The 24,659-nt window shown below is 47.1% G+C and overlaps 1 protein-coding gene across 2 annotated transcripts in view; it reads left to right on the forward strand.

Annotated features, from left to right (window-relative positions):
• The window catches only part of MYO5B (myosin VB), a 340,915-nt gene that overhangs the window by 156,963 nt on the left and 159,293 nt on the right, over nt 1-24,659 (forward strand). For both annotated transcript variants that reach the window (XM_087869830.1, XM_087869831.1), the window contains exon 4: nt 1,193-1,337. In XM_087869830.1, the coding sequence (XP_087725956.1) occupies nt 1,193-1,337 (145 nt within the window). The remainder of the gene's footprint in view (nt 1-1,192; nt 1,338-24,659) is intronic.

Raw genomic sequence — 24,659 nt, forward strand, 5'->3', positions numbered from 1 at the left:
TTTGCGTTCCACCAGCAACGAAGGAGAATTTCCATTGCTTCACATCTTTGGTGCTGTCCGTGTTCTGGGTCCTGGCCCTTCGAATATGTGTATAGTGGTATCTCCTTAGAGTTGTAATTGGTACTTCCCTAATGATCTGTGATGTGCTTATTTGCCATCTCTAGGTCTTCGGTGACGTCTCTGTTTAGCTCTTCCCCCATTTTTCAATCAGGTGGATCATTTTCTTATTGAGTTTTAAGAGTTCTTTTTATTTGTTTTTGGATATTACTCCTTTATCAGATACATTTTTTTTCATGCAAATATTTTTCCCATTCCCTTCTCATTTCCTTGACTTTTGTACCTTTTCAAACACCAGAGGGGAACACAATGTAGATCTCCCATCTTGGCAATGACCTTTCCATTCTTGTTTCTACTTCCCCACATGACTGGAAAAGCTCACATTTTTTGGTACCCCTCTCAGTGGTTCTCTTGAGATCTGGAATGTGCTGTTATGGGAAAGAAATACACGAATTTCTTGAAGATTGGATTTCATTTCTTTTTACATTCTAAAGTATTACCTTGCCCTTCCATAAAAGATCTGGGATGTTAGATGGTTTGCTGACTCCCTGCAACATGTATTTATTGAGTCCATCATTGTGACATACTTTCAGGGGCTACAAAACTTTTTTTCAAAAACTGAAAAATAATACATGATCTAAAGTGATGTGAGCTAATAAAAATCGAACACTCCGTGCTTACTATGCAAGGCGCTGGTCCAGGAGTTCTTTATTAATCATTATCTGCAGGACAAGCAGGTAAAGGTAATTACTATTCCCAATTTTATAGTCCAGGAGACTGAGGCACTTAGAGGTTAAGTAATTAGCCAGAGTCCCACAGTTGTTAACTGGCTGAGACAAGATTTGATTGTGCAACATTTCGCATGTATTTTAGCGTCATTTGAGCGTTTATGTACATGTGCGTACATGTGCGTATTCCACGCTCTAGGGTGTTTGGAGGCCCGGCTTTCTTTTCTCTACCAGAGCCTACCACAGTGCCTGCTCAAGACTCAGATATGTCTTGACTTAGAGTGATTGGTTATGATTCGTTCTCCTACTCCTTGCTTGGTTTTGATGTATATAAACAAGGGCCTTTAAGAGGCCAATGCCAGCCGGCCATCTTGCTCTCAGAATCTGACTGCAGTCTCTGTTTGCAGGTATTGTGCTTGTCGCCATTAATCCTTACGAACAGTTGCCAATCTATGGTCAAGATGTCATCTATGCCTACAGCGGTCAAAACATGGGGGACATGGACCCCCACATCTTTGCTGTGGCGGAAGAAGCCTACAAGCAGATGGCCAGGTAAGAAGACCCTCAACCCAGCAGTCCTGGGTAGTCAGAGGGCAGAAAGGGCAGTTTCTAACTTCCTTGGCTGCTTTTGCCCAGTGGTGGAGTGGTGATTCCAAATTGAGTAAAAGTAATGGGGACAGAAAGAGCCCAGGTTCTAGTTCTCGCTGCATTTCCTCTCGTCATCTTCATCTTGTGAACCTGACCCTATGCTTGAAGAACAGTGGCTCCTAAGACTTATTTTCTGAGCAATGAAATAAACAAATACGTTGGGGTTTCATCTTTCCTTGACTGCCTTTTGGGTTTCTTTCCTCCCCTGCTGGTGTAACAAATTCATTTCCTAGCATCACCATTCGTTTCACAGGTCCTGCTGAAGCCTTGCTCGCTTTGAAGGAACCAGGACTCTGATAACTTCCTGAGATACCAAGCTTTTGAAATAGGAATTTCTAAATAGGAATTATGCAGAATGGTTTGAGGTTTTTTGTTTGGCTTCTGAGTTCTCTTTAGGGACTTAAGTAAATCTCCTTGTTTTTTTGTTTGTTTTTTTTAAGCTCTGAAAGATGGGTACAGCTCTGTTTCATTGGACAATGGACTAGGTGATTATATTTGGGTTCTGCAGGGAAACAGAACCAGTAAGAGGGAGGGAGAGAGAGAGAAAGAGGTTGTGGGGTTATTTCAAGGAATGGTCTCCTATAGTTGTGCAGGCTTGTCAAGTCCAAAATCTGCAGGGTAGGCTGGCAAGCTGGAGACCCACGGAGGAGTTGATGTTGTATTTCAAGTCTGAAGCCAGTCTGCTGTCCTAATTCTCTCTTCGGTTCCGGTCAATTCCCCCCACCCTTCTGAAGGCCTTCATCTGATTGGTTGAGGCCCACCACATTATGAAGGGTAATGGGTTAAAAAAAAGGTCTATTGATTGAAATGCTAATCTCCTCTAAAAAATATCTTCACCAGCACTATCTTGACTAGTGTTTGACCAAATGTCTTGGTCCTATGGCCTAGCTAAGTTGACACAAAACTAATCACCACATTGATTGTCTGAATTATTCAGGCATAAGGTGGGGAAAGATAGTTTCATCGAAGTTTTGGTAGAAATGCATATTCCTATTAATACTAACATGCTGGATCTTTTCAACCAAATCTTTCTTGCCGTCTCTAGAGAATTCCTTATGGAGCTTGCAGGAAACTTAGGTAAGTCCTCTTTGGGGAGGAGGGCTGGTTCCTCTCTTAGTGAGAGGAGAATCCCATTTAAGATGGTCTATGTTTCAGTGGATTTTGGAGTGTAATTTTCAGCCCAATGAAAGTTTCCACAAAGGAAGGCTGTTCTGTAGGCTTGTTTACTGATTTAGTGTTGTGTTGCTGGTTGTGGAACTCCATATATAAAAAGTTCTGCGTCCTTATGGACATATACTGACCATGTTCAACATGAGCAGTGATGGGAGAACTGAGCAATTCAACAAATAGTGATCTGTAACCAAAATCTTAAAAAAACAAGGTGAGTGTGGGTTGGTTCTAATGATTTTCTACCATGCTAAAGGTTCTCGCAGATCGTTGCTTGTCTTTTGGTGGATGTCCTTGATCATTGTTTTTTGTCCCATTCTCCTCTTACCCAGTTGGACATAGGTGTATCAGAAGTTGCCTTTTTTTTTTTTTTTTAACCAAATGCTTCTTGGGGTGCCCCCTATAGCTTTGAGAACCTCCTAGCCTCCAGCGCTATCCACACCACAGATCCTCTTGCCTAAATGCCTCCGTTCTTCCCTTCCACACCTGAAGCTGGGTTCATGGTTATCCTACACTTGGGTTATTTTGCTTGTTTGTGTCCATGTTCACACCCAGTAGAGGGAAGGGGATGTGGTTGTACAGGGTGGTGGTGATACAGTCTTGCCCTAGGGTTATGAATTTGACAGTTAAGAGGCTTGGATGTTAAAGTTGGACCAGGACTTCCTTCCTGTAGGGTTTTGTTTTAAGGTTTATACTCATTTTACTCACTGTGTCCTAGGTTGTAGCCACATAATTTTGCTGAAATTCTTACGTAATTTTTGCTCATGAACGTCATTAGAAGTGTAAGACCAGCACATGGGGCCGTAGGAGAGAGCTATTTTTGAATGTCCTGGTGTCAGCAGCTCAGGGTTTCTTACTGCTCTGAGACATGCATTGGAAGCCCCAGTGGAATCTTTGCTGTGCAGGAAAGTTTTTTTGCTGTATTTCCAGTATGGACCTTCTCTGTCAATTCCAGATGCTAGAACACATTCGTTTAACAATCCTTGCCAAATGTGTTGTGCTCTTCCTCGATTCATCAGTAGTTGTTGAAATAATTATGTGATTCAAGTAGCCACGGCCTAGCACAGTGTGCTTTGCAGCTGAGCCTCTGTAATAGTGGGTGAAATGAAGGGTGTAAGGAGCCAAAGTTAATGACTTCCAGTCTTGGCAGACTGACTTAGTTGGCCTTGGATTCAGCAGTTCTTTCTCTTGATTCACCAGGGATTTGCTTTTCTTTCTTTTTTTTCTTTCAAGTTTTTATTTAAATTCTAGTTAGTTACCATAGAGTGTAATATTGGTTTCAGGAGTAGAATTTAGTGATCCATCACTTATAACACTCCGTGTTCATCATAGCAAGTACCCTCCTTGATACCCATCACCCATTTAGCTCATTCCCCACCCACCTCCCTCCATCAACTGAGTTTGTTCTCCAGCACTAAGTCTCTTGTGGTTTCCCTCTTTTTTTTTTTTTTGGTTCACCTTCCCATATGTTCATCTGTTTTGTTCTGTTAAATCCCAAACAAGTGGAATCACATGGCATTTGTCTTTCTTGGACTCATTTTGCTTAACATAATATACTCTAGCTCCATCCGTGTCATTGCAAATAGCATTCTTTTTGATGGCTGAGTAATATTCGTGTGTGTGTGTGTGTGTGTGTATTTATATCACATCTTTATCCATTCGTCAGTTGACGGACGCTTGGGCCCTTTGCATGGTTTGGCTATTGTTGCTAATGCTGCTGTAAACATCAGCGTGCTTGTACCCCTTCGGATCACTGTGTTCATATCCTTTGGGTAAATAACAGTGCAATTGCTGGATCATAAGGTAGCTGTATTTTTAACTTTTTGAGGAATCTCCATACTGTTTTCCAGAGGGCTGCACCAGTTTGCATTCCCACCAGCAGTCGAAGAGGGCTCCCCTTTCTCCGCATTCTCACCAACATCTGTTGTTTCCTGTGTTGTTGATTTTAGTTATTCTGACAGTGATATCTCATCGTGGTTTTGATTTCTAGTTCCCTGATGATCAGTGATGTTGAACATCTTTTCATGTGTCTGTTAGCCATCTGGATGTCATCTTTGGAAAAGTGTCTATTCATCTCTTCTCATTTCTTAACTGGATTATTTGTTCTGGGGTTGTTGAGTTTGATAAGCTCTTTATAGATTTTGGATACCTACCCTTTATCAGATATATCCTTTACAAATGTCTTCTCCCATTCCATAGGCTGCCTTTGAGTTTTGTTGACTGTTTCCTTCACTGTGCAGAAGCTTTTTATCTCGAATGAGGTCCCAGTAGTTCATGTTTGCTTTTGTTCCCTTGCCTCTGGTGACATGTCTAGCAAGCAGTTGCTATGGCCGAGGTCAAAGGGGTTGTTGCCAGTATCCTCCTTGAGGATTCTGATGGTTTCCTGTCTCACATTTAGGTCTTTCATCCATTTTGAGTTTATTTTTGTGTGTGGTATAAGAAAGTGGTCCAGTTTCATTCTTTATGGTGCTGTCCAGTTTTTTTGTTGAAGAGATTGTCTTTTTTCCATTGGATAGTCTTTTCTGCTTTGTTAACAATTAGTTGACCATATTAGATTTTCTTTCTTGATGTGGCTCACATCCGGGGCTCTCTAACTCTTGTAGCTCTGAGTGGGTGTGAGGGGTGGGGATCCTGTCAAAGCTCAAAGGTATAGATGCAGACCATCATCCCCATCCTGAGAGCTGCTGCAGAGTCCTGCCATGCTGGAGGAAAGGGGGAGGAAACACAAGGACAGCCAACAATTGGTCACTGTCCCTACCCCTCTTGAATTCAGCAAAGCTAGATTTGAAAGTAAATGGAGATTCACAGTGAAGAAAAAGGTTGTGGGTGCCTGGGAGGGTCAGTTGGTTGAGTGTCTGACTCTTGGTTTGGGCTCAGGTCATGATCTCAGGGTGTGAGATCGAGCTCTGCATTGGGCTTTACTCTCAGCATGGGAACCTGCTTGGGCTTCCCTCTCTCCCTCTGCCTGTGCCCCTTGCCCACCCCCCACCCCCACCTCATGCATGCACACACTCTCAAAGAAATAAAATCTCTATTTTTTTAAACTTAAAATCGTATGAAACCTCACATTCATGAGTTCTAGCCTCTGCACAGTAACCTATACTTCCCTCTAAGAGAGGGGACTCCCCTCCACTGCTTGCTTCTCTGCTTTTGCTCCTTCCTCCCAGTCCAAGATCCATAATGCCCAATCTTCCAGTTTTACCCACCTCAGCCTCAGCTCCTGTATTAAATCGTATCCGCAGGCATTTCTGTGGTATCCGTTATTTGATAGGTTCCTTACTGAATGAACACTGAAAACTGTAGGAACATTCCTGGTCTCTGAAGGAGCTCATGGTCTGGGGAGAGAAAACCTCATTGGCCAACACACCTGTAACTGTAGGACGTGTAAATAAAAGCCACGCATTGCGTCACTGGAATTGAGTTTGGAGTCTTGATGGTCACAGATGGTCCAAGAAAAACTGTAGGGTTTAAGCTGGATCTTGATGAAATGCGTAGGATAAGTAGTGAGAGAAAGGCATTGGGGTGGCTGGGAGAGAGTGATCACCCCCTCAGGAGTGGGGCATCAAAGGCATGGTCACAAAACCTCAGTGACCTGCTTCACGCCCATTGGGATGTCGAATCCAAAAGATGTAATGACCAGTGTTGTTGAGGATGTGGAGAAAGGAGAATCTTCCCCTGCTGCCGCTGGGGATATAAAATGCGTAGCTGCTTTAGAAGATCCTTCGGCAGTTTCTCAACAGGTCAAGCACAATGACCACATGACTCAGCAGTTCCGCTCTTAGATATGTACCCGAGAAGGTGTTCATGTAAAAGTGTATATACAGATGTTCATGATAGCCGTACTCCTAATAGCCAAAAGGTGAAAACAACCTAAGTAACCATCAGCTGATGGATAGATGAAATGTACATCCGCAAAGTCCTGATACATGCTACCACATGGATGGACCTTGAAAACCTGCTGAGTGGAAGAATCAGGCCCACATACTGTACGATTCCACTTATATGAGTGTCCAGAACAAGCAAATCTAGAGAGCGTGCGTGCGATATTTATCTAGGGCTTGAGGTTAGAGGTGATATGGGTAGCAATTGCTTACAGATATTTTTTTGGTGGGGGTGGGGGAGGGAAGGAAACGAAGGTGTTCTACAATTGTGGCATTGGATGTACAATTAAATTTACTTAAAACGCTTTGAATTGTATACTTCAAAATAGTGAATTGTGTGTTCTGGGAATTTTATCTCAAAAAAAGCTATTAAAAACAGAAGGTATGATCAGGGGCCAGTACTCAGGTAAGTGTAACCTACATGGTGAGAGGGTCTGTAGGGGACTCTGTGGACTGTACAGTGAGGGGCCAGACTGGAGATCTGTGAAGGCTAGGGTCAACTTTGGGAAGACAGGGTGCTTGCTATTAACAGAGGGGTAAAGATGGCCAAACAATTTCGGGAGATGCTGGATTGATCCAGGGTGAGGCAGCTTTAACATGGAGCTGCTCAGAGCCGTGATGTTGACATGCCTGCTGAGTTTCCAAGGTGGGGGGGATGCGTTAGGCTGGGTTTGCAAATCATACTTGGAACAACACCGTTTTCAGAAATTATCTCAAGGGACTGCTGTCCCTCTCTGGGAAACGCTGGCCTAGAGCACGGGGACGTCTTAGAGCTTCTTAGATAAGGAAGTAGTAGGATGCAAAGAATGTTCAAAGAACGTTTTTCCTCCAGCAGGTCCTGGTTCATAATCTTTTTTTTCTCCACATTCCCAGGCTATTTCTGAGGATGGGAACATCTTGTGAGCAGCTTAGGTTCTTGTGGTTGTGACTTGTGGGTTGTAAATGACTTCTGTGTAATGAATGAGAGGGAATTATCAAGTGTGAGACATGGTGGCACAGGGGGATGTGCTATTCTTGTATCACTAGCATTTGCCTTAGGGCCTGTAATTGGTGTTCAAGGGAGAATAGAAAGAATCAACATATTGATGAATTTCTCCAAGTGAGATCAGTTATCCTCACCATGCGGACGAGGATAGAGACTTAAGGATGTTGAATAATAATCCAAGGTCATGAAGATAGTGAATGGGTGACGCTAGAATCCAGGCCCGGTCAGTTTGCTCTGAAGCCCCCTGAAGTAGCCCAGAAGCCTTACTACCTCCTTCAGCGGTGCTTACTGACTGGTCCAGACAGTCTTTGAGAACAGAGCAGAGCTGGGTCCTCAGGACACCACGAAAGCTGAAGGGGAGACCTTTCCCGTTCATCGTTCAAAAGCGTCTAAGGTTTCACAGTGAGACTGGGGTTTCAGTGCATTTTCCAGCCTTGTTGGTGGAAGTGGGATCTATTGCTGGGCTGGCCAGGGCTGATCCCTTTGTTGAGCTGTTTGTGTTATTTTTCTGAAAGAATGGAGACACAGCAAAGCAAATTTCTTTGCTCAGGTAGCCAAGGTAATTGAGCACGCACATTTCCATCTGGCTCTGCTCTGTTGCCAAGTTGTGACTAATAGTGAAAGATGGGACAGCTATTGCCTGGGATCAGGGAGGGCGGAGTACAGGCAGACCCACCTGTGGCAGGGGGCCTGTGGGTGAGTGAAACAGACTCGGGTGGGGGGAGCCTTCCCCGAGATGGGGAGGAGCTCCTTGAGAAAGCCTGCGCACAGGGGGGGAGAGGGAATCTAATTTGTAAATTCTGCTTGGGTCCCTAGAGAGGGTATCTTGGTGGATGTGTGTTCCTAGAAGTATGAAGAGTTTGTAGAGGATTTGAAGGCCTTTTAGAGAAGCAGTATGGAAATGAGTATCTACGGTGAAAAAGGTGTCCCCTGGAAACCTAGAAGCCTTTCAGGTAAGGAGGAGGAGGAGTTTAAGGGATAACAGTAGGAGTAGAAATGAGAGGCTGGAAATGTGTGTTGTACAAGAGAGGAGATCAGCTCTGCATCTTCTGTTTTTAGAGGTCAAAACGATAGATTTGGTAACTAACTTCTTGGTCACTGGGGCGGAGTTCTCTGGGTTACCTGAGACGGGACTCAGGACTTTGTAGGATCTCTTCAGCTACAGACTCAGGAACTGGGATCATTGGGAAAATAATTTTGAAAATTATACATAAGTGATCTAAATCCACAATTTGCTTTGAGATCAAGTTTTTTTTTTTTTAAGATTTTATTTATTCGACAGAGATAGAGACAGCCAGCGAGAGAGGGAACACAAGCAGGGGGAGTGGGAGAGGAAGAAGCAGGGTCCTAGCAGAGGAGCCTGATGTGGGGCTCGATCCCAGAACACCGGGATCACACCCTGAGCTGAAGGCAGATGCTTAACCAATGTGCCACCCAGGCGCCCCTGAGATCAAGTTTTAACTAGAACAAGGTCTGTTTCTTTTTTATGATGTAAAGTGGTTTGCTATTTAGGGGTTTTGTACTGTTTTGGGGACGTCGGGGTGCGAAGTACTTTGTGATTGGGCTCACGTGTCAGAGAACCTCCTCATACTGAAGACAGTAGAGCCTGCTCTGTTTCACTGTAAGTTGTTTGCTGTACAGGGATGTCCACCGGTTGTTCTCCGGAAGCGTCTCCCTGCCTACTATGTGTCTGTGGACACATGCTTTGGCCTCGTAGTTCCCGGTATCCTCACCCTTTAAGAGAACGTTGGGCCCAGTGAGAGATGAACAGCCTTGGAAGCTGTCGAGCTCTGTAAACACGGGGGTGTGGATGTGGAAGTTCATTGGCTGTTGATGAATGCGAGGGACAGAATCACCGGGAAGGCCAGTAATTCAGGAGCACTGGCTTGTTGATTTTTTACAATAAAATTTGAAATGATGACTTCAGTCAACCCTGATGGATGGGTGAAGTTTTGTTTTCCTTCCCATTCATTATGGCTTCGAGTTGGAGCTGGTCAGGACTAGGTTGCTTTAGGACGAGCTCTAGGAGATGCTCAGGATGTCTAGGCACTGTTCACCTGTACCCCTCTTCCTTCACTCGCCGACTCTGTTCCTTCCTGCCCAGCCTTGCCTGTCCGCACACGCCCATCTCCATCCCCAAGGGCCACCGCAGCACTAAGGTGTGTAGTGCCTTTTGAACCTTTGTAATCTCTTAGGTGTTTTAGTTCTTTGTATTTCTATCATGTTTAAAATTGTAGTTTAAATTTGAGTGTACGGAAAGTTGTTTAAGTATGTGGTGAATGTGGCTAATGATAACATCCCTGTTAAATTGATAGTAAGTGTACATTGTCCTCTGCTTCTAAAATGATGAGTTTTAGGGGTGCCTGGGTGGCTCAGTCGTTAAGCATCTGCCTTCGGCTCAGGGCGTGATCCCAGGGTCTTGGGATCGAGCCCCACGTCGGGCTCCTCCGCTGGGAGCCTGCTTCTTCCTCTCCCACTCCCCCTGCTTGTGTTCCCTCTCTCGCTGGCTGTCTCTGTCAAATAAATAAATAAAATCTTTAAAAAAATGAGTTTTAGAAAAGAATAGGACTGGACTCTGTCTAGCTCATGACGCTACAGGGGTGGTGAATGTTATTAGTTGTCTGTCTGCAGTGTCCCCAGCATGCTTTGTGAAGTTAAGGCACATATCAAAAATTATAGAGCTAAAAGATTTTTCAGTTTAATAATACTCTTTATTTTACCTGGGGGCATCCTAGCATGTTAGGAAGGAGAGAGCCTGTAGTCAGGAGGTAGAAACTGGTTGTGCTGTAAGAGCGCTAGAGACCATGTCCCAGCAGCGGGTCCTCTGGGTGCTGCTTGCACATGCCCAGTGCAGGTGTCTACAAAATGTGTTCCTTATTAACTGCTTTCATCGTCAGGAATTTCTCTTACTACCCAGAGCTCAGCTTGGTCTCCATTTGCTTTCCCCGGTGCGTCTGAGCTCTGGGAAGCTGCACAGGAGAGGATGGTGGAGATTTTCTTACACATGGCAGCCCTGGCCATCATGGGTCCTTCTCTCCCCAACTTGGGGCCAGATCCTGGCTGCCACAGCCATTCCTTGTGAGCGAGGTTTTCAGACCCTTTCCCAGGGTGGTCACCATTAGATCCCATCTGGTGTTTCTGCTGTTGGTGTTCATTGGATGTGTTCTGCCAGATGAGATGAAGAGTTAATTTTCATACAGAATTTCGGTTGGAGGAGCCTAGAGTTGCAATGGCTCTTGGCAGCTATTTCATATTGTTGAATTTTAATAAGTTTGCAAGCCACTAAAATTCTATGCCTCATCCCCCTCACCTTCCCACGTAGGCACAAGAACTATTTTATTACAACTTTAATTAGATTTAATTGACTGGCAATAAAGTAGATGCATTTAAAACACAGTTACAGATTAAAGTGCACGAACAAGTTGACACATTTTGACATATGTGTATACCTACAAAATCACCACAATTCAGATAATGAACATTTCCTTAACTCCCAGAAGTTTCTTACTGTTCCTTTGAGCTCCACTCCCCCAGCCCCAACCCCAAATAACTGATCTGCTTTCTGTCACTATAAATTCGAGCTTATTTTAAGATATGTTGCCCTCATTCTGCATTTGCACAATTGATTTTTTCGGTCCTGAGCAGGATTCCAGTTACCTGTGTTAAATTTCATCTTTGTACCTGCATTCCATTCTAGCAAGCGTATCCTTTTGAATCCTGATTTTCGCATCTGATAGGGTAGTTCTCCCTAGCTCGATACATGTGCAAGTTAAACGAATTGACTACCTTTGTTTTTAGCCATTGATTAAGAAATGTTAATCTGGGTGGATTCCTGTAACATTCTGGGAGCAGTTCTTTGTCTAGATACTAATAATTTAATAGAACTGAAGATGTACTCAGGTACTTACCTGTATTTTTAAATCTTGTTAAAACCTGCCCACACTGGGTTGGGCAGATGTGATTTTTGGAGCACTCCCGTGTGAGGAAGTGGGCTGGCACAGACCCCACTTAGCATCCCAGCCTCACTGCTTCCTTCCTGCGCTTCTCCCTGGGCAGGGTCCCTTAATGGAGGGTCACCGCCCTTTCCTCAGCTGGGACGAGAGGATGCACGTGTGCACGCCCCTTCTTGGGTCACGTAGGGAACACAGCAGGTGCACGGACTCTGCACCGGGCAGCACCCAGTGGCCGCAAGCTCCTGCTGTTCACTACACACCATTCTTATTACATAGCTTCCCCCCCCCCCACCCCCGGCCGATCTCAGAGTCAAACTTAGCACCCCGCATGGGTTTCTTTCAGAATTGTTAGTGGTGGTGACATGTGAATAAGAGTTAGTTTTTCAAGGTGTCTGAAATAATTTTCAGTACAAAAGCTAATAAAATGTGAAGCCTAGCACAATGAACTGGCATTTCTACTTACGTTGTGGTAATGCCTTTCACACCGTGTTAAGCACTCTTTCTTTTTCACTTTTAACTGCATATTTTTACATTTATATCCCAGAGGACAGAGCAGCTGTAAACCTTCTGCCAGTGTGCCGGAGTTGAGTAGCAGGGGAAGATGCAGTGAAGCCAGGCGGCCTGGCCTTGCAGATCTTGACCGTGTGACTTTGGGCGAGTTCCTTAAGCGGAGCTCAACTTGCACCAGTGCCCGCATTGCCCGCATCCCTGAAGTGGGGATGAGTACAGCGTCTAGCTCACAGGCGTGTTGGAAGTCCATGAGCCGCTCAGTGGCAAGTGCTTAGGATGGCTGCTGGCACAAAGGAAGTGCTCAGGGAGTGTCTGACACCGCGATGGTGATCGCGGTCACGCTGCGCTGAACGGCTGCTACCCAAGCGTCGGACGGAGAACCCAAAGCCCTTCATAGGTCGCCCTCAGAGAACACCCAGTCCCTTCAGCGCCGAATGAATGATGGCAATTCCGTGTGATCATGAGAGTCATTTTGGGCTTTTCCTTCCATGGTTATGTTTGACGTGAGGATTGTAGACGTTTGTGGCTGGTCACCAATCTGTCTAGAGAAAATACAACTTTTCAGTTGCACTCTTCCAACTTCCTGATTCTCCTACATAGAAAGCCAACGACTCTCCGTCGTGCCTTGCCAGTGAAATTGCGTTCTCGTTGCTGAAGCAGCCCCTAGAATGGTGTTAGACGGTGGACACCGGCGCCCTTTGGCGATGCCGTCTGTAAGCTTAAGCAACGGGAGATGCGCGACCCTGCAGGAACCAAGCCGTCACGCGGTTGTGGAGGCAGTTGAGAGCCCGCCTGCCGGGTGCCACTAAGCGCGCGGTGCGGGCCGGTAACAGAAAGCGAGTTAGAGATGCTTATGCTCGGCTTCCTTGTCGATAGGGCTGCGTGTTCCGAAGCAATGATGATTCTAGCATCCGAGCCAGTGTCTAAAGTCTGTATTTGTAGACTAGTTCCTCATCCACAGAGCAAAAGTGGTCCCCCTGCCACTGCCTGTGGGGCTTCTTTCAGTGTGTTGTGAAGAAAGGAAGGTGAGAGAAGGGGGCTGGCTCCCCCATTTGGAGACGTAGTGAGAGTGCATGACTGTTTTCTCTCCCTGCCCCCCCCCCCCGCCCCCGCCGCCTGCCCATCAGTGTTCTCTTTCTAGACTAGGTTAAAGAGCACTGGCATTTTTTTTTTTTAAGATTTTTTATTTATTTCTTTGCCAGAGAGAGAGAGCACAAGCAGGGGAAGCAGCAGGCAGAGGGAGAAGCAGGCTGCCTGCTGAGCAAGGTGCCGGATGCAGAACTTGATCCCAGGACCCTGTGATCATGACCGGAGCTGAAGGCTGATGCTTAACTGACCGAGCCACCCAGGTGTCCCAGGGCACTGCTTTTTTTAAGTAGCTCTTCAATTACATTAGCACATAAGTGTACAGCAACGGACAGTGTTTTGGCTTAAAGAGAAAGAAGAGCACCTTGGGGAGGCTCTTTCTCACGGGAATTGTGAGAACTGAATTCTAGCATCAGACTGGGTCTGGTCCTGCCCGTGGGTGGAGTACGCACAGGGTCCTTTAGAGAGCTCTGTATCGGAATCCCTGAGGGGACCACTGTCCTCCCCACCTCCTCCACCCCCCCGCATCAGAGTGTCACAGGTAGAACCAAAACTTTTTTTTTTTTTTTAAAGCTCTACGAGCGATTCAGAAAGGAGCACAGTCTTTGGACTAGTGTTTAGGAAACTTGTGAAATAGAGGAGTATCGCTCTCCTTCTTAATCCCTGTTTGGTTGCCTTTGACATCTCAGCATGAATTAAGGATCTGAGGGTGGGTTTCGATCAAGGAAAGAAGTTACAGAATGTGAAGGCCTGTTCGAAGGTGGAGGACCCTGAAGTTGCGGTGGGCGTCTGGCCTCTTCTGCCGTGGTGCTCAACCCTGCCTGCTCGCGACAGCCGTTGGGAGGGTTTCAGATGGCCCGGGCCTTGCCTGCAGAGCTCGAGTTAGTCTGTCGGTGCTCCGATGTTGACGTTTATTAAACACTGCTGGGGACTCACCGGTGTGCGGCGGGTTGAGAACTTCATGGAATCCACCTGTGTGACCGGGTACTCGACCTGGTCTGTGTCAACAGCAGGGTTTGCTATGCTTCTGTGCGTGAGGAGTGTTGCAGAAAACCCGTGGGCGATGAAGCACGTCCAGGAGTAAGCTGTGTGTGTAGGGCCTTTAGCACCACGGTGGACGGACTTAAATGTTTCCGAGCCTGCCTGGCTCCTGCCCCTGTTGCAGGTCAAGGATAGCGGAAGCCGGAGGAGGGGCCCCTATAGCCGAAATGACGGAGGTTATTTAGGTCCTCTGTATTCCCCGAATCCGAGAATAAAATGCCTTGTGATTGATGGCCTGCTTTTATTGAGAAGAGCAAGTACCAAGAGTACTTAGAATTATGGGATGTCTTTCCAGAAAATCCCTTGCACTAGTAGCAGAGGGAGTGCGGGTGTGGGATCCCAGTGACTTCTCTGATTGGCCACCTTGCCAGCTAAGAGGAGCTACTGCTCTAACCTTGTGTTGGCTGACAGATTATGGGGCCATATTAGTGGAGATGTGTGAACTACTTAGAGTCCAGCTGTGTTAGAGTGTGTAGCACCCGTCTTCTGTTAGCGTACTGGGGATCGGTGCATGCTCACTCCAGTTCTGCTTCCCCACTGGGTCCCGGGGCTCCCAGAGTTTAATTCCATTTGTCATTGCACGTATTGATCTGTCGTGATTACCTGCTGTGTGTGAACTCTAGCTCAGCAATCCAAAGCAGAGATTTTTCTTCCCGTTTGTGTGAGGTGTCATTGCCACGACTCTGTTCATTTTATTTCCTTATTTTTAGCTCCCCTTGTATCTTATTTTGCAGAGTATGTGTTTATGAAATGCATAGGATGACGAAGACTTCCTCTCTTTGAAGTTGGAGGTCAAATCTTCTATCACAGGGGTTCTTTTTTCAGCATCTTTAGTATGAGGACACCCAGCCTGAGCTAGAGACTTCTTGTCCCCTCATAAGGCAGCCATTCCACTGTTTGAAACTCTTCAATTTGGGGGGACAGCTGTCTCCCCTCAATCCCATCCTAGGGCTTATGTCCTGGAGCGGCTGCCAGCCCCGACTGCCCTGGGAGTGCCCATTTAGTCCCGTCTTCTCCAGCTAAACCCTTCTGGTCTGGCTCCCATTCCCCATGCAGCAGCTCCTCATTCGGATTGACTTCTGACTACGTTCTCGACTTAGAATATAACCCCATGAACTGTGGCATCTGTAATTTAGCCAGGAGTACAGATCTTGACTGACCGGAGGAGGAGCCCGTGGCCATCTCCTGTTCCCATAGAGTGTAAATTTTGGGGGGCTGCATTAATAGAAACTTACTAGTAGCTTCTTGCTGTGGTGGTTGAAAAGGAATCGACCAAAATACTCTAATGCTTCTTACCTGCACTGTGCTCACAGATGATCACAGTTTGGTGTAATACCACTGGGAGGTGTGTTTTGGACCCTGTCCAGATCACAGAGCTAAGTGCTAGTGTCTGTGTCGGCACCTAGCTTTTCCTACTTTCCAGTGCTCTTTCCTCTCTGTGAGTCGGGCTGATGATGCAATATTCTTAGAACTAATCAAAGATGTCTTCGAGTGGCTTAAATAAATATTTCTTACAGTTCTGGAGGCTGGGAAGTCCAAGGCTAAGGTGCCAGCAGATCGGGTAGATTTTCCCTGATCATTGGTTCAATTGTCAATGTTGAAAGCCTAAGAAATACAATGATAGTATACAATAAAGATCTCTCTTCCTGGGAGCCTCATTATGAAGTTCTGGTTAAGGTCCGTGGAATGATGTGCTAGTAATAAAACTGATTTTCATCGCAGTTTAAAAAGATGTCTTCACTGTCATGGTAGTCCCTAACCAGAATGACTTTTTCACAACAAGTAGAGTTTCTCACTTAGGAATTCTGTAAGAAGAGAACAGATGGTTTGCCCTTGAAGTCGTCTAGAAGACCCTTTGAAACTTTGGGAAACAAGCGAATTCTGCTTCCCATCATCCCACGGCCCCGTCCCGTGGGTGGTCATTTGCTTGCTCCTCTAGTACTGCTATGCTGTCAGTCTGGGCTTCCCTGTTGAGGTTAGACCTCCTCCTCGGATTGGTCCATGGGACACCCCCCCCCCAAGCTGGGAGGGGAGATGGGGGGTGAGGTACAAGGCCCAACTTGGGAATAACACGACATGGTTCCCTTGCTTCTGTTGTGCTCTTTCCCCAGTCTGCCTCTCCTGGTTCCCCTCAACAGGTGGACTTCCCTCACTGCATATCCTGATTTCTGTCTATGGTTTATAGTGAAACTGATGTCCACAACCCCCAGGCCTGGCTCTTGATTTCTGAATGAAACTTAAACTGTAAAAAAAAAATTCCTTTCTCCACACCAGCAGGTAGGATTTCAAGACAATTACCGTGCTAGGAACTCAGAAATCTTGTTTTGATTGTCAAAAGCTGAACTTTGGCACTTTGTCTTTACCTTCCTGTTATAACAATCCTAATCCTCCTGAGACCAATTAATGCCTTGAGTCGAAGGAGAATGCCATGTTTCGAAGAAAAAAGTGTATTAATGTATCGCAAAAGTGTTTCCCTACTTTGATATGCATAATAACAAGGACTGTTTCCTAAGATCACAAGGGATATGCAAGTATTCCTTGTCTTTGTAGCACCAACTCAATCTTTTAGGTTTGTCAGTGGAACCACAGAGGGATGTGAATCTGGGCACCCTAATTCCAAACCCTGTGCCTTTGACCACTTTGGTGTACGGTCTCCCTGGAAAGGTGACTCGTAGGGTTCTGGCTTCAGAAATTACATAGAAGGAAGTTCTGTGCTGAGACTAGGAAGGTGGAGGAAGGGAGGGACACTCTAGGGGGTTGAAAATGAGTTTATTTGGGAACCATTTCATTCATGATCCCTCACCCCATGCTCCTCTGACATCCAAATAGAGCCATCAAGCTGAATCGATGGAGTCGAGAGAGGCTGGCCTCCAGATGGCCCTGAAGCCTTGGAAATGGATGATGTCCTCTTGGGGGAGATTGCTGGGGAGGAGGAAAGTTCGCAGATCTGACCCTGAGTAAACTTAGCATTTGAAGATCTGGGGGAGGAAGAGGCGCCTGTTGGGGGACGGGACCGGTGCCTCCTTTCTGAGGGCAGTTGGAGATGTAAGATTTCGGTTGGATGGGGTGGGGGGCGTGGAGTACCCCTGTGTTGACTGGACGTTGGGTGGAGTCTGGGGCACCCTGCGCTGGGCAGGGCAGTCGTGGGCGTCTGAGGATTGCCTCCCGTTGCTCCACCGCACATGCCCGGAAGGATCTTTAACGTGCTTTATAACGCTCACATTTATGCTACACCTCAGTTTTTAGGCCTCCTTTGGTCTCTCTTACCTCATGGCTCTACACTAAAACAATGAGTGTGGAAGGGCAGGCTTTATTTGCCCTGTTGAGAGCTGAGGCCTTGAGGGTGGTCTTGGCCGAAGTCGCCAACCTTGTATGTGACAGGCTAGTGCTGAAACCCGCTCTCCTCGCCCACCGCAGGGCTCTCGCTGTTCTTTTCTTTTGTGCCTCTGGATGCCTTGAGTCTGGAGAACTGGGTTTCCAGCTGAACTCCCGCAGGGGTGCTGGCCTTGCACGGAGTCGCTGGCTCCTTCCGATGGGAAGTTGTCACGGCTGCTGCAGGACAGTGTCCACAGCGAGGCCGTGTGAGCTGCCGTGTGTGGGAGCTCAGGCTGCTGCTCTCTGGATGGTCCCAGAACGGGAGAATTCAGCCTTGCTGGATTCCCGCATATATACTCTAAGTGCGGAGTCAGGAGTGGAGTTCGAGCAGATACGTTTTTTGCCTTTCCCTGTTCTTAACGTTTCTTTGTTTGGTATACCCCATCTGCACGTACGTGGGTGACTTCTGGGTGGGCATAAGATGGGAGCTAGGGGAATGCCCTAGCTGTTGGTTTCTACCCTTGAGATGTGACAACAGCTCTTTAAATTCTCCGAGTGTCTATGTAATATTACTTAGATGCTTTCCAAAAAATCTCCTGCCTGAAATATTCCTTTCCCTGGCCTGTCCCTTTATTTAAAGTGTTACCTTTCTTCTCAGCTAAGCCAGAAACTTTTATTTTTACTTTTTTAAAAGATTTTATTTGACACACAGAGCACAAGCAGGGGGAAGCGGGAGAGGGAGCAGGGAGCCCAATGGGGGGGCTCGATCCCAGGACCCTGGGATCATGACCTGAGCTGAAGGCAGACGATCAACCGATTGAGCCACCCACGTGCCCCATGAGCCAGAAACTTTTAAAATCTGTTTCCTGAGAGAACGTTGTATATGTCACACCTTTAAAATGCATCTTGGGGCTATGGGCTCTGATTCCTGTCCCCGCTACTGAGTTCACCCTTGTGTGGCCCACTCCTGAGGCCTCCGAACTGCTCTCCATCATGACCAGTGTTTCTTTTCACTCCCAAATATGTGGCTGTTTGTGTGTGTTTGCTTTAAGGTAAAGGGTCTCCACATGTTAAAATGCTGGCAGGGAGGAGGGCAGAGTTTGGGGGGGGGCAGAGTATGGGAACGGAGCAAGGGGATAACAGGTGGAGGGGAGTGCCAGACATGGGGGTGGGATGTAGGGCTTAGATGGTGGAATTTACCTTCAGGAGAAGGCAGGATCCTCCTGTTAGAGAAGGGGAGGAGGAAGCTGGGTGCTGGTGAAGCAGAAAGGTTGGTAGATCTGGAAGTTGAACTGTTCCAGGCCTTTCCCCTAATTAGTAAGATTCCTATTTTAGCACGTGGCAGATACATGTTGGGTGAATAATGCATGGGTTCCCCAAATGTCTCTCACAATGGAAGTGTCCCCCAGAAAATCGCTGGGGCAGGATTAAGTCACCTGTGTTTAGGGCGAGGACCAGCTGAATGTGCAGGGTAAGCTGGGCGCTAACGCACTGTTGCTGCAGGGGCAGGTGGGTGGCCGGAGGACGGAACTGTGTCTCTCGTGGGACAGGCAATGGAGATGGTGGCCAGGGTGCTGTGGCAGGTGAACTTGGAAGCTGGAGAGGTGAAGACAGTCATCAGTGTGCTATCCTCGTGGACCTGGCACTTCTGCCCTGGTCGGTGGCCAAAACCTCTCTCTCTCCCCCGGTTTCTCTTGCACCTGTCATGGGGGCGGTGGAGCATATAAGAGAATCCGATGTTGGTAGCTGCAAGGATCCCTAGGTGATTTTTGGTCCAACTTTATTTTACAGAGCAGGAAACTTAGTGCCAAGGGGGAGCAGGGACTTGGTAGGCTCTGCCCTGAATTTGTGCTGAGGTCCCCAGCGTCCCATTGCCATGCTCCTCCTAACCATCAGCAGGAAGGCCAACTCCCTGGGGCCCCAGTCAGACCCCACCCCCAGTTCTGCTCAGAGTCTGTCTTGATGCAAACCAGCAAAGACCTCCGGCTCAGACCCCCTTGTGCCTTGGCCAAGATGGACATGACGTTGAGTGAAGTAGTTTGTGAGACATTTTTCAAAGCACTGGCCGGCTGGATGCTGGGCTTGAACGGGCAGGACCACAGAACCAAGCGAGTGGTGAAGAGCAGGATCTGGCCAGAGCAGAGGATAGTGTTTTCGGGAGAGAAGGGCAGATGCAGTGGGATTCTGGAAGGATCTGGAGAGATGGTCACGAGGGTAGCAGAAGCAAATTTGAGCCCCAAGCAGTTTGTGCTCTTGGTAGGCTAGCAAGAGCCCCTCAGCCTATCCTTTATAAATCATACTAGAAAATACTAAGCACTGTGACTTCTACAAGCTCAACTCTATGTAACAGGTTGCAGTTCTTCACTAACTACTCGATAATGGTGTATTTTAAAGGGTATGTTATGAACTTTTTCAAATGTCCACCAAGTTTTATTTGGGAGCCTGTGTGTCTTTGCTTTACCGTCTTCTCTCCTGAGTAAGGAATAAATGACCCCGGAGTGTAACGTGGTTTCACCTTTTTCTCTCTCAGGCGAGTGCAGCAGTGCAAGCCAGGTGATTGCACAGACTGGGGTTAGAGGGCATCTGAGCCGGCTGGAGGAAAGTGTTATGTCCTTAATTACTTTGAGATACCTTTCTCCCTCCTCCTCTCCCTCCCTCCCTTCTTGTAATTCTTTGAAACTACTTATTAAACCCACCACTTATTAGCCTGAGAGTGGTAGTTGAAGTAGTTACCCACCAAAACGATTGCGTTAGGATGCCCTGCTGCAGGGGCCACCCCCTCATCCCCGAGGCAGCGCCGTGGCGCAGAGCAGGGATGCCCGAGCCAGCTGCCAGGGGCCGAGTCGCACACTGGTTCTCAGTGGCTGTGTGACTCTAGTCTTCCTGCTCTGTGTCTGTTTCCTGCTGTGACATAGGGATGATCAGAATAGGACCTTATTCCTAGGAATGTTCTGAGAATCCGTCGTTGGGTACACGGAAAATGCCCGTGTGTGGGGGTGCTACATGGAATTAGGTAGTATAAGTTTTTGGAGCATTCCATGGTTGACTGTATCTTTAAACCATAGCTTTACATTGATATTTTAAAGACTTCAAATGTTTCTTTCACACGGATTTTTACAATGAGTTCCATAGGATGCAAAGAATGAGTAGTCTAAGATTTTAACATCTTTTTTTGTGTATATAAAATAAGACTTTAATTTTTGCAGGGCAGTTTTAGGTTCACAGCGAAACTGAGAGGCTGGTACAGAGATTTCCCATCGCCCCCCTCGCCCCCACACCTGCATATCCTCCCTCATAATCTACATCCCCCACTAGAGTGCTATGTTTGTTACAATGGATGAACCGACAGACACATCATAATCACCCCAAATGCATAGTTCCCGTTAAGGTTCATGCTAGATGTCGTATGATCTGTGGGTTTGGACAAATGTGTATAATGAGTCGCACATACCCATCATTATGACGTCCTAACTTTAGCTTCCGTGCCCTAAAAGCCCTCTCTGCTCTGCCTGCTTACACCTCCCTCCCTGCCCCCAACCCCTCACAGCCACTCATCTTACAGTTTCCAAAGTTTTGACTCTTCCGAGATGTCACATATTTGGAATTACACAGAATTGTAGCCTTTTCAGATTGGCTTCTTTGATTTAATAATAAGCATTTACGTTTCCTCCATGTCTTTTCATGGCTTGCTGGCTCATTTGTTTTTAGAGCTGAAGAATATTGTGCCGATATACTGCAGTTTATCCATCCCCTTGCTGAAGGACATCTTGGTTGCTCCCAAGTTTTGGCAGTTATGAATAAAGCTGCAAATAAGCACCTATGTGCAGATTTTTGGTGGCATTGACAGCCTAACACAGCAAGGAAATAAAGGAAAAAGAGAATAGGATCAAAGAAGAAACATCTGGGGCACCTGGGTAACCCAGTCACTTAAGCATCCAACTCTTGGATTCGGCTCAGGTCTAGGGGTCGTGGGATCAAGCCCTGTGTTGGGTTCTGCGCAGGCTCTGCCCTGTGCGTGGGACTTGCTTGGGATTCTCTCTTTTTTTCTCCCTTTGGCCCTCCCCACCCTCTGTTCACACACTCTTAAAAAGAAAAAAATCTGAGCAACTGAGTGGCAGGTTGCACAGCCCTGTGATCCTGCTTTCCTGGGTTCTGGAGGCCTGCCCCACGGCCTGACACCTTGCCTTTGGCCCTTTCTCTGTTCCTTTCAGGAAGCCCCAAAACAGGGCTCAGCAAAATGCACCGAGTTGTTGCTTAGCTGGTTGATGAGTTAGCTTCCCAGTTCGGCCTTGGAGCCTGTGGTGTGCCAGGAGACCAGGACTGGAGAGCCCTGACGTACTGGCAGGAATCTTCATCTGTTTTGGGTCAGCGTTTGCCAAACACAAGGACTACGATCACAGTGCTCACAGCAGACAGCAGCTAGGAGGATCTGAAGCTCTTAGCAGGAGCAGTTTCCTTCAACGGGCAGCGCAGAGAAGGGGAAGTATTGTGAGCTGCAGCAAGAGGGCTCTGGGAGATGAGCTAGCAAAGTGTGCCTTCGTGTATTCTTGAGGAAGAGAACCGGTACCTCCCACGAAGTCCAGCTTCCCTTACCCTGGGCACACCTGCTTCAGGAGAATATTTCTTACCATAAAATCTAAAACTATGGATTTTGCTAAGTGACACTAAGCCTTCAACCAACCAACAGGCCCTTTGGGGTTTTACAAGTGAGGAGAGACTTAAAGGGAAAGTCCAAAGATAAACAAGGACAAATTCTGGCCCTGGGAATATTTGAGGATTGCTTTAATTATATTACCTAGCCCCCCAAAGCTTCAAAAAGTCTGTTTTGGGACACCTGGGTGGCTAAGCGTCCTGGCTAAGCATCTGCCTTTGGCTCAGGTCATGATCCTGGGGTCCTGGGATTGAGTCCTGTGTCAGGCTCCCTGCTCAGTGGGGAGCCTACTTCTCCCTCTGCCTGCCGCTCCCCCTGTTCATGCTCTTTCTCTCTCTGACAAATCTTCAAAAAAAAAAAAAATTCCCTGTTTTATTAGGGAGTCATCGTTGAATTTTTTAGAAAAGGGGGAGTTTATGATAGGGATTCTTTTTCACCTAGAGGACGAGGTAGTTACATGATTACGTTTGTACCCCCAAATTGCTGTGCAAAGACCAGGAAAAACTTTTCTAAGTCTTTGGTTCAGCTGTCTGATCCCTGTCCCACGAACCCGCTGCACAGTGAATTCCCGTATCCCTTGAACCTGTAAGTCTTGGTCAAGGTTAAGGTTAGGGCTGTCAAGGTCGATGTGGAACGCAGCCCTTGGGGATCGTTCCCCAGCATCTCCGCCCTCTCTGTGGTCTCCTTCAGCATTAGGCTGTCAGTCTCTTGTAGGTATTTTAGTACAAACCCTGCCTTTTAGGTGTGCTGAATATCCCTTTCTTGTCAGCCCCTCACAGGAGCAATTTCACTTAGAAACCAGCTCAAGATTTTACCCCATGTGGGTGTGCGGTAAAGAATTGCCAAGTGACTGGTAGGCAGCTGAGCCCCCCTCGTCATATCCTTTCTCCTCCCCTTCTTGATGCTGAGAGGGTTGTAGGCACTCAGGTCAGACTTCTTTCCACTTCCGGGGTCCCTGTCCTTGTTGACCTACCACCCATGCCCAAGGGCGCTTGGGCTGTAACCTGGGCTAAGTACTCCGTACCGCCACCTCTGCTGGGCTTGGCCGTGGAGGGGGAGGGAGCATCGCTGGGTTCTGCGAAGGAAACCCTGGCTTTAGATAAATCACTTACACTTTGTACTGGTTATTATGCCTGCAAAGCAGGAGGAGGAGTGTTGCCTGACCTGCCTCGCAGTGCCGGCAGAATGCTAAATGGAACTTTCAGACGCGACCAGGTAGTCGGCTGGAATTGATATTGATTACTGTGAATTTTGATGATGCGTATTACTTAGGTCTTCTATTTTATTGCTAACTCCTGGCTGCTTGTCTCTGTGCTATCTAAAAAGGTACTTGATAGGAGGCAGGGAGGTTCCTATTGATTAATAGGAACTGTCTGTTAGGACCAAGGTCTTGGTTACTCTCTTGCCCAGCCCGAGTAATGAAAGAGCCTGTGATCCTCTCAAGAAGGTGCGCTTTTTTGGCCTGAGGCTGCAATATTGCAGAACTTCAAGGCTTAACATAAGTGTGGTCTTTTCATCTATTGAAATAATTTCATCCATTTGCAAGTTTAAAATCTCAAGGAGTGCGTGCAGGTAAGGAGGAAGTCTTAGCCAACCTCAGGGCTCCGAATACCGTGAAGAGGGGGGTTGACACACGCAGGCACATAAGTAGGATTTCCCAGATGGTGCACATCTAAGACCGTACAGAGGCCTGTGTGTTGAGAGAAGGGAGAAGTAACCCTACAACTTTAGTTTTGCTAGAGATGTTTCTGAGAGTCAGCAGGTTTTCCTGACAGCCTAATGAATGATTGATTGGCTTTCCATTATTAAGTCTTTTCCAGCCCATTAAAGTGAGTCTTTGTTTTGAGGACTCAGATGTGTTTAGACCCGATGGGTATAATCCATTCTATCTCAGAATCTAGACTTGCACATTGTGCCAAAGAGATTCACGAATGGAAGAGTGCTGTTGATAAATAACCAGTCACCATTTAGTGTGCAATTGATGAGCACAACGGTTCTGTGAACTATCCACTAAGTCACAGGGGTGGTTATATTTTCATGTGCACACCTTCAGTCTGAAGCAGGTGTCTTCACGAAGCAGCCCCTCCTGTGGTCGGGTGCAGGATGTGTTTGAGGGCCCTTGCGTGGCCGATGGGAAGCGCCCTGGACGGGATGTCCAGGAGGAACTCTGCAGCTCAGCGTGGCTTTCCACAAATCATGTGGTGTCTTTGCCCTGTTTCCTCCATGGGAAAAGGAAAATGGTAGGAGTACCTATTTCCAGCTGGCTTGGCAGGGGTTGGGGGGTGTGGAAAGAGATGGAGAAGGAAGAATTCTGGGTGAAGGAAAGGCGACAGGAAGGAGGATGAAGAGTGTGTGGCTGAGTGTGGAAGGGCATGGATGGTCCCACTGGACTGGAGCTGCTGAGATTTTGTTATGTGGCACTGACGACAGCTTCCTAATGACTTGTAGTCCTTGGATTCGCTCTGGCCAGGCGGTGGCTGAAGCTCCTGGGGTTGAGTTGATTCCCCGTCCCCCAGGATGTCTCCGAGTTCTTGCAGCTTGAAACCCCTGGTTTCTTAGTCTCCCACTTCTCACAAGCCTGTATGTCCGAGTCTGTTGTAATGGTGTCCCTGGTGAGGCTCGATAGTGTGGAGCAGT

The sequence above is a fragment of the Ursus americanus genome, chromosome 19, assembly GCF_024610735.1.
Source record: "Ursus americanus isolate L20-20 chromosome 19, mUrsAme1.1.p, whole genome shotgun sequence".
Lineage (NCBI taxonomy): Eukaryota > Metazoa > Chordata > Mammalia > Carnivora > Ursidae > Ursus > Ursus americanus.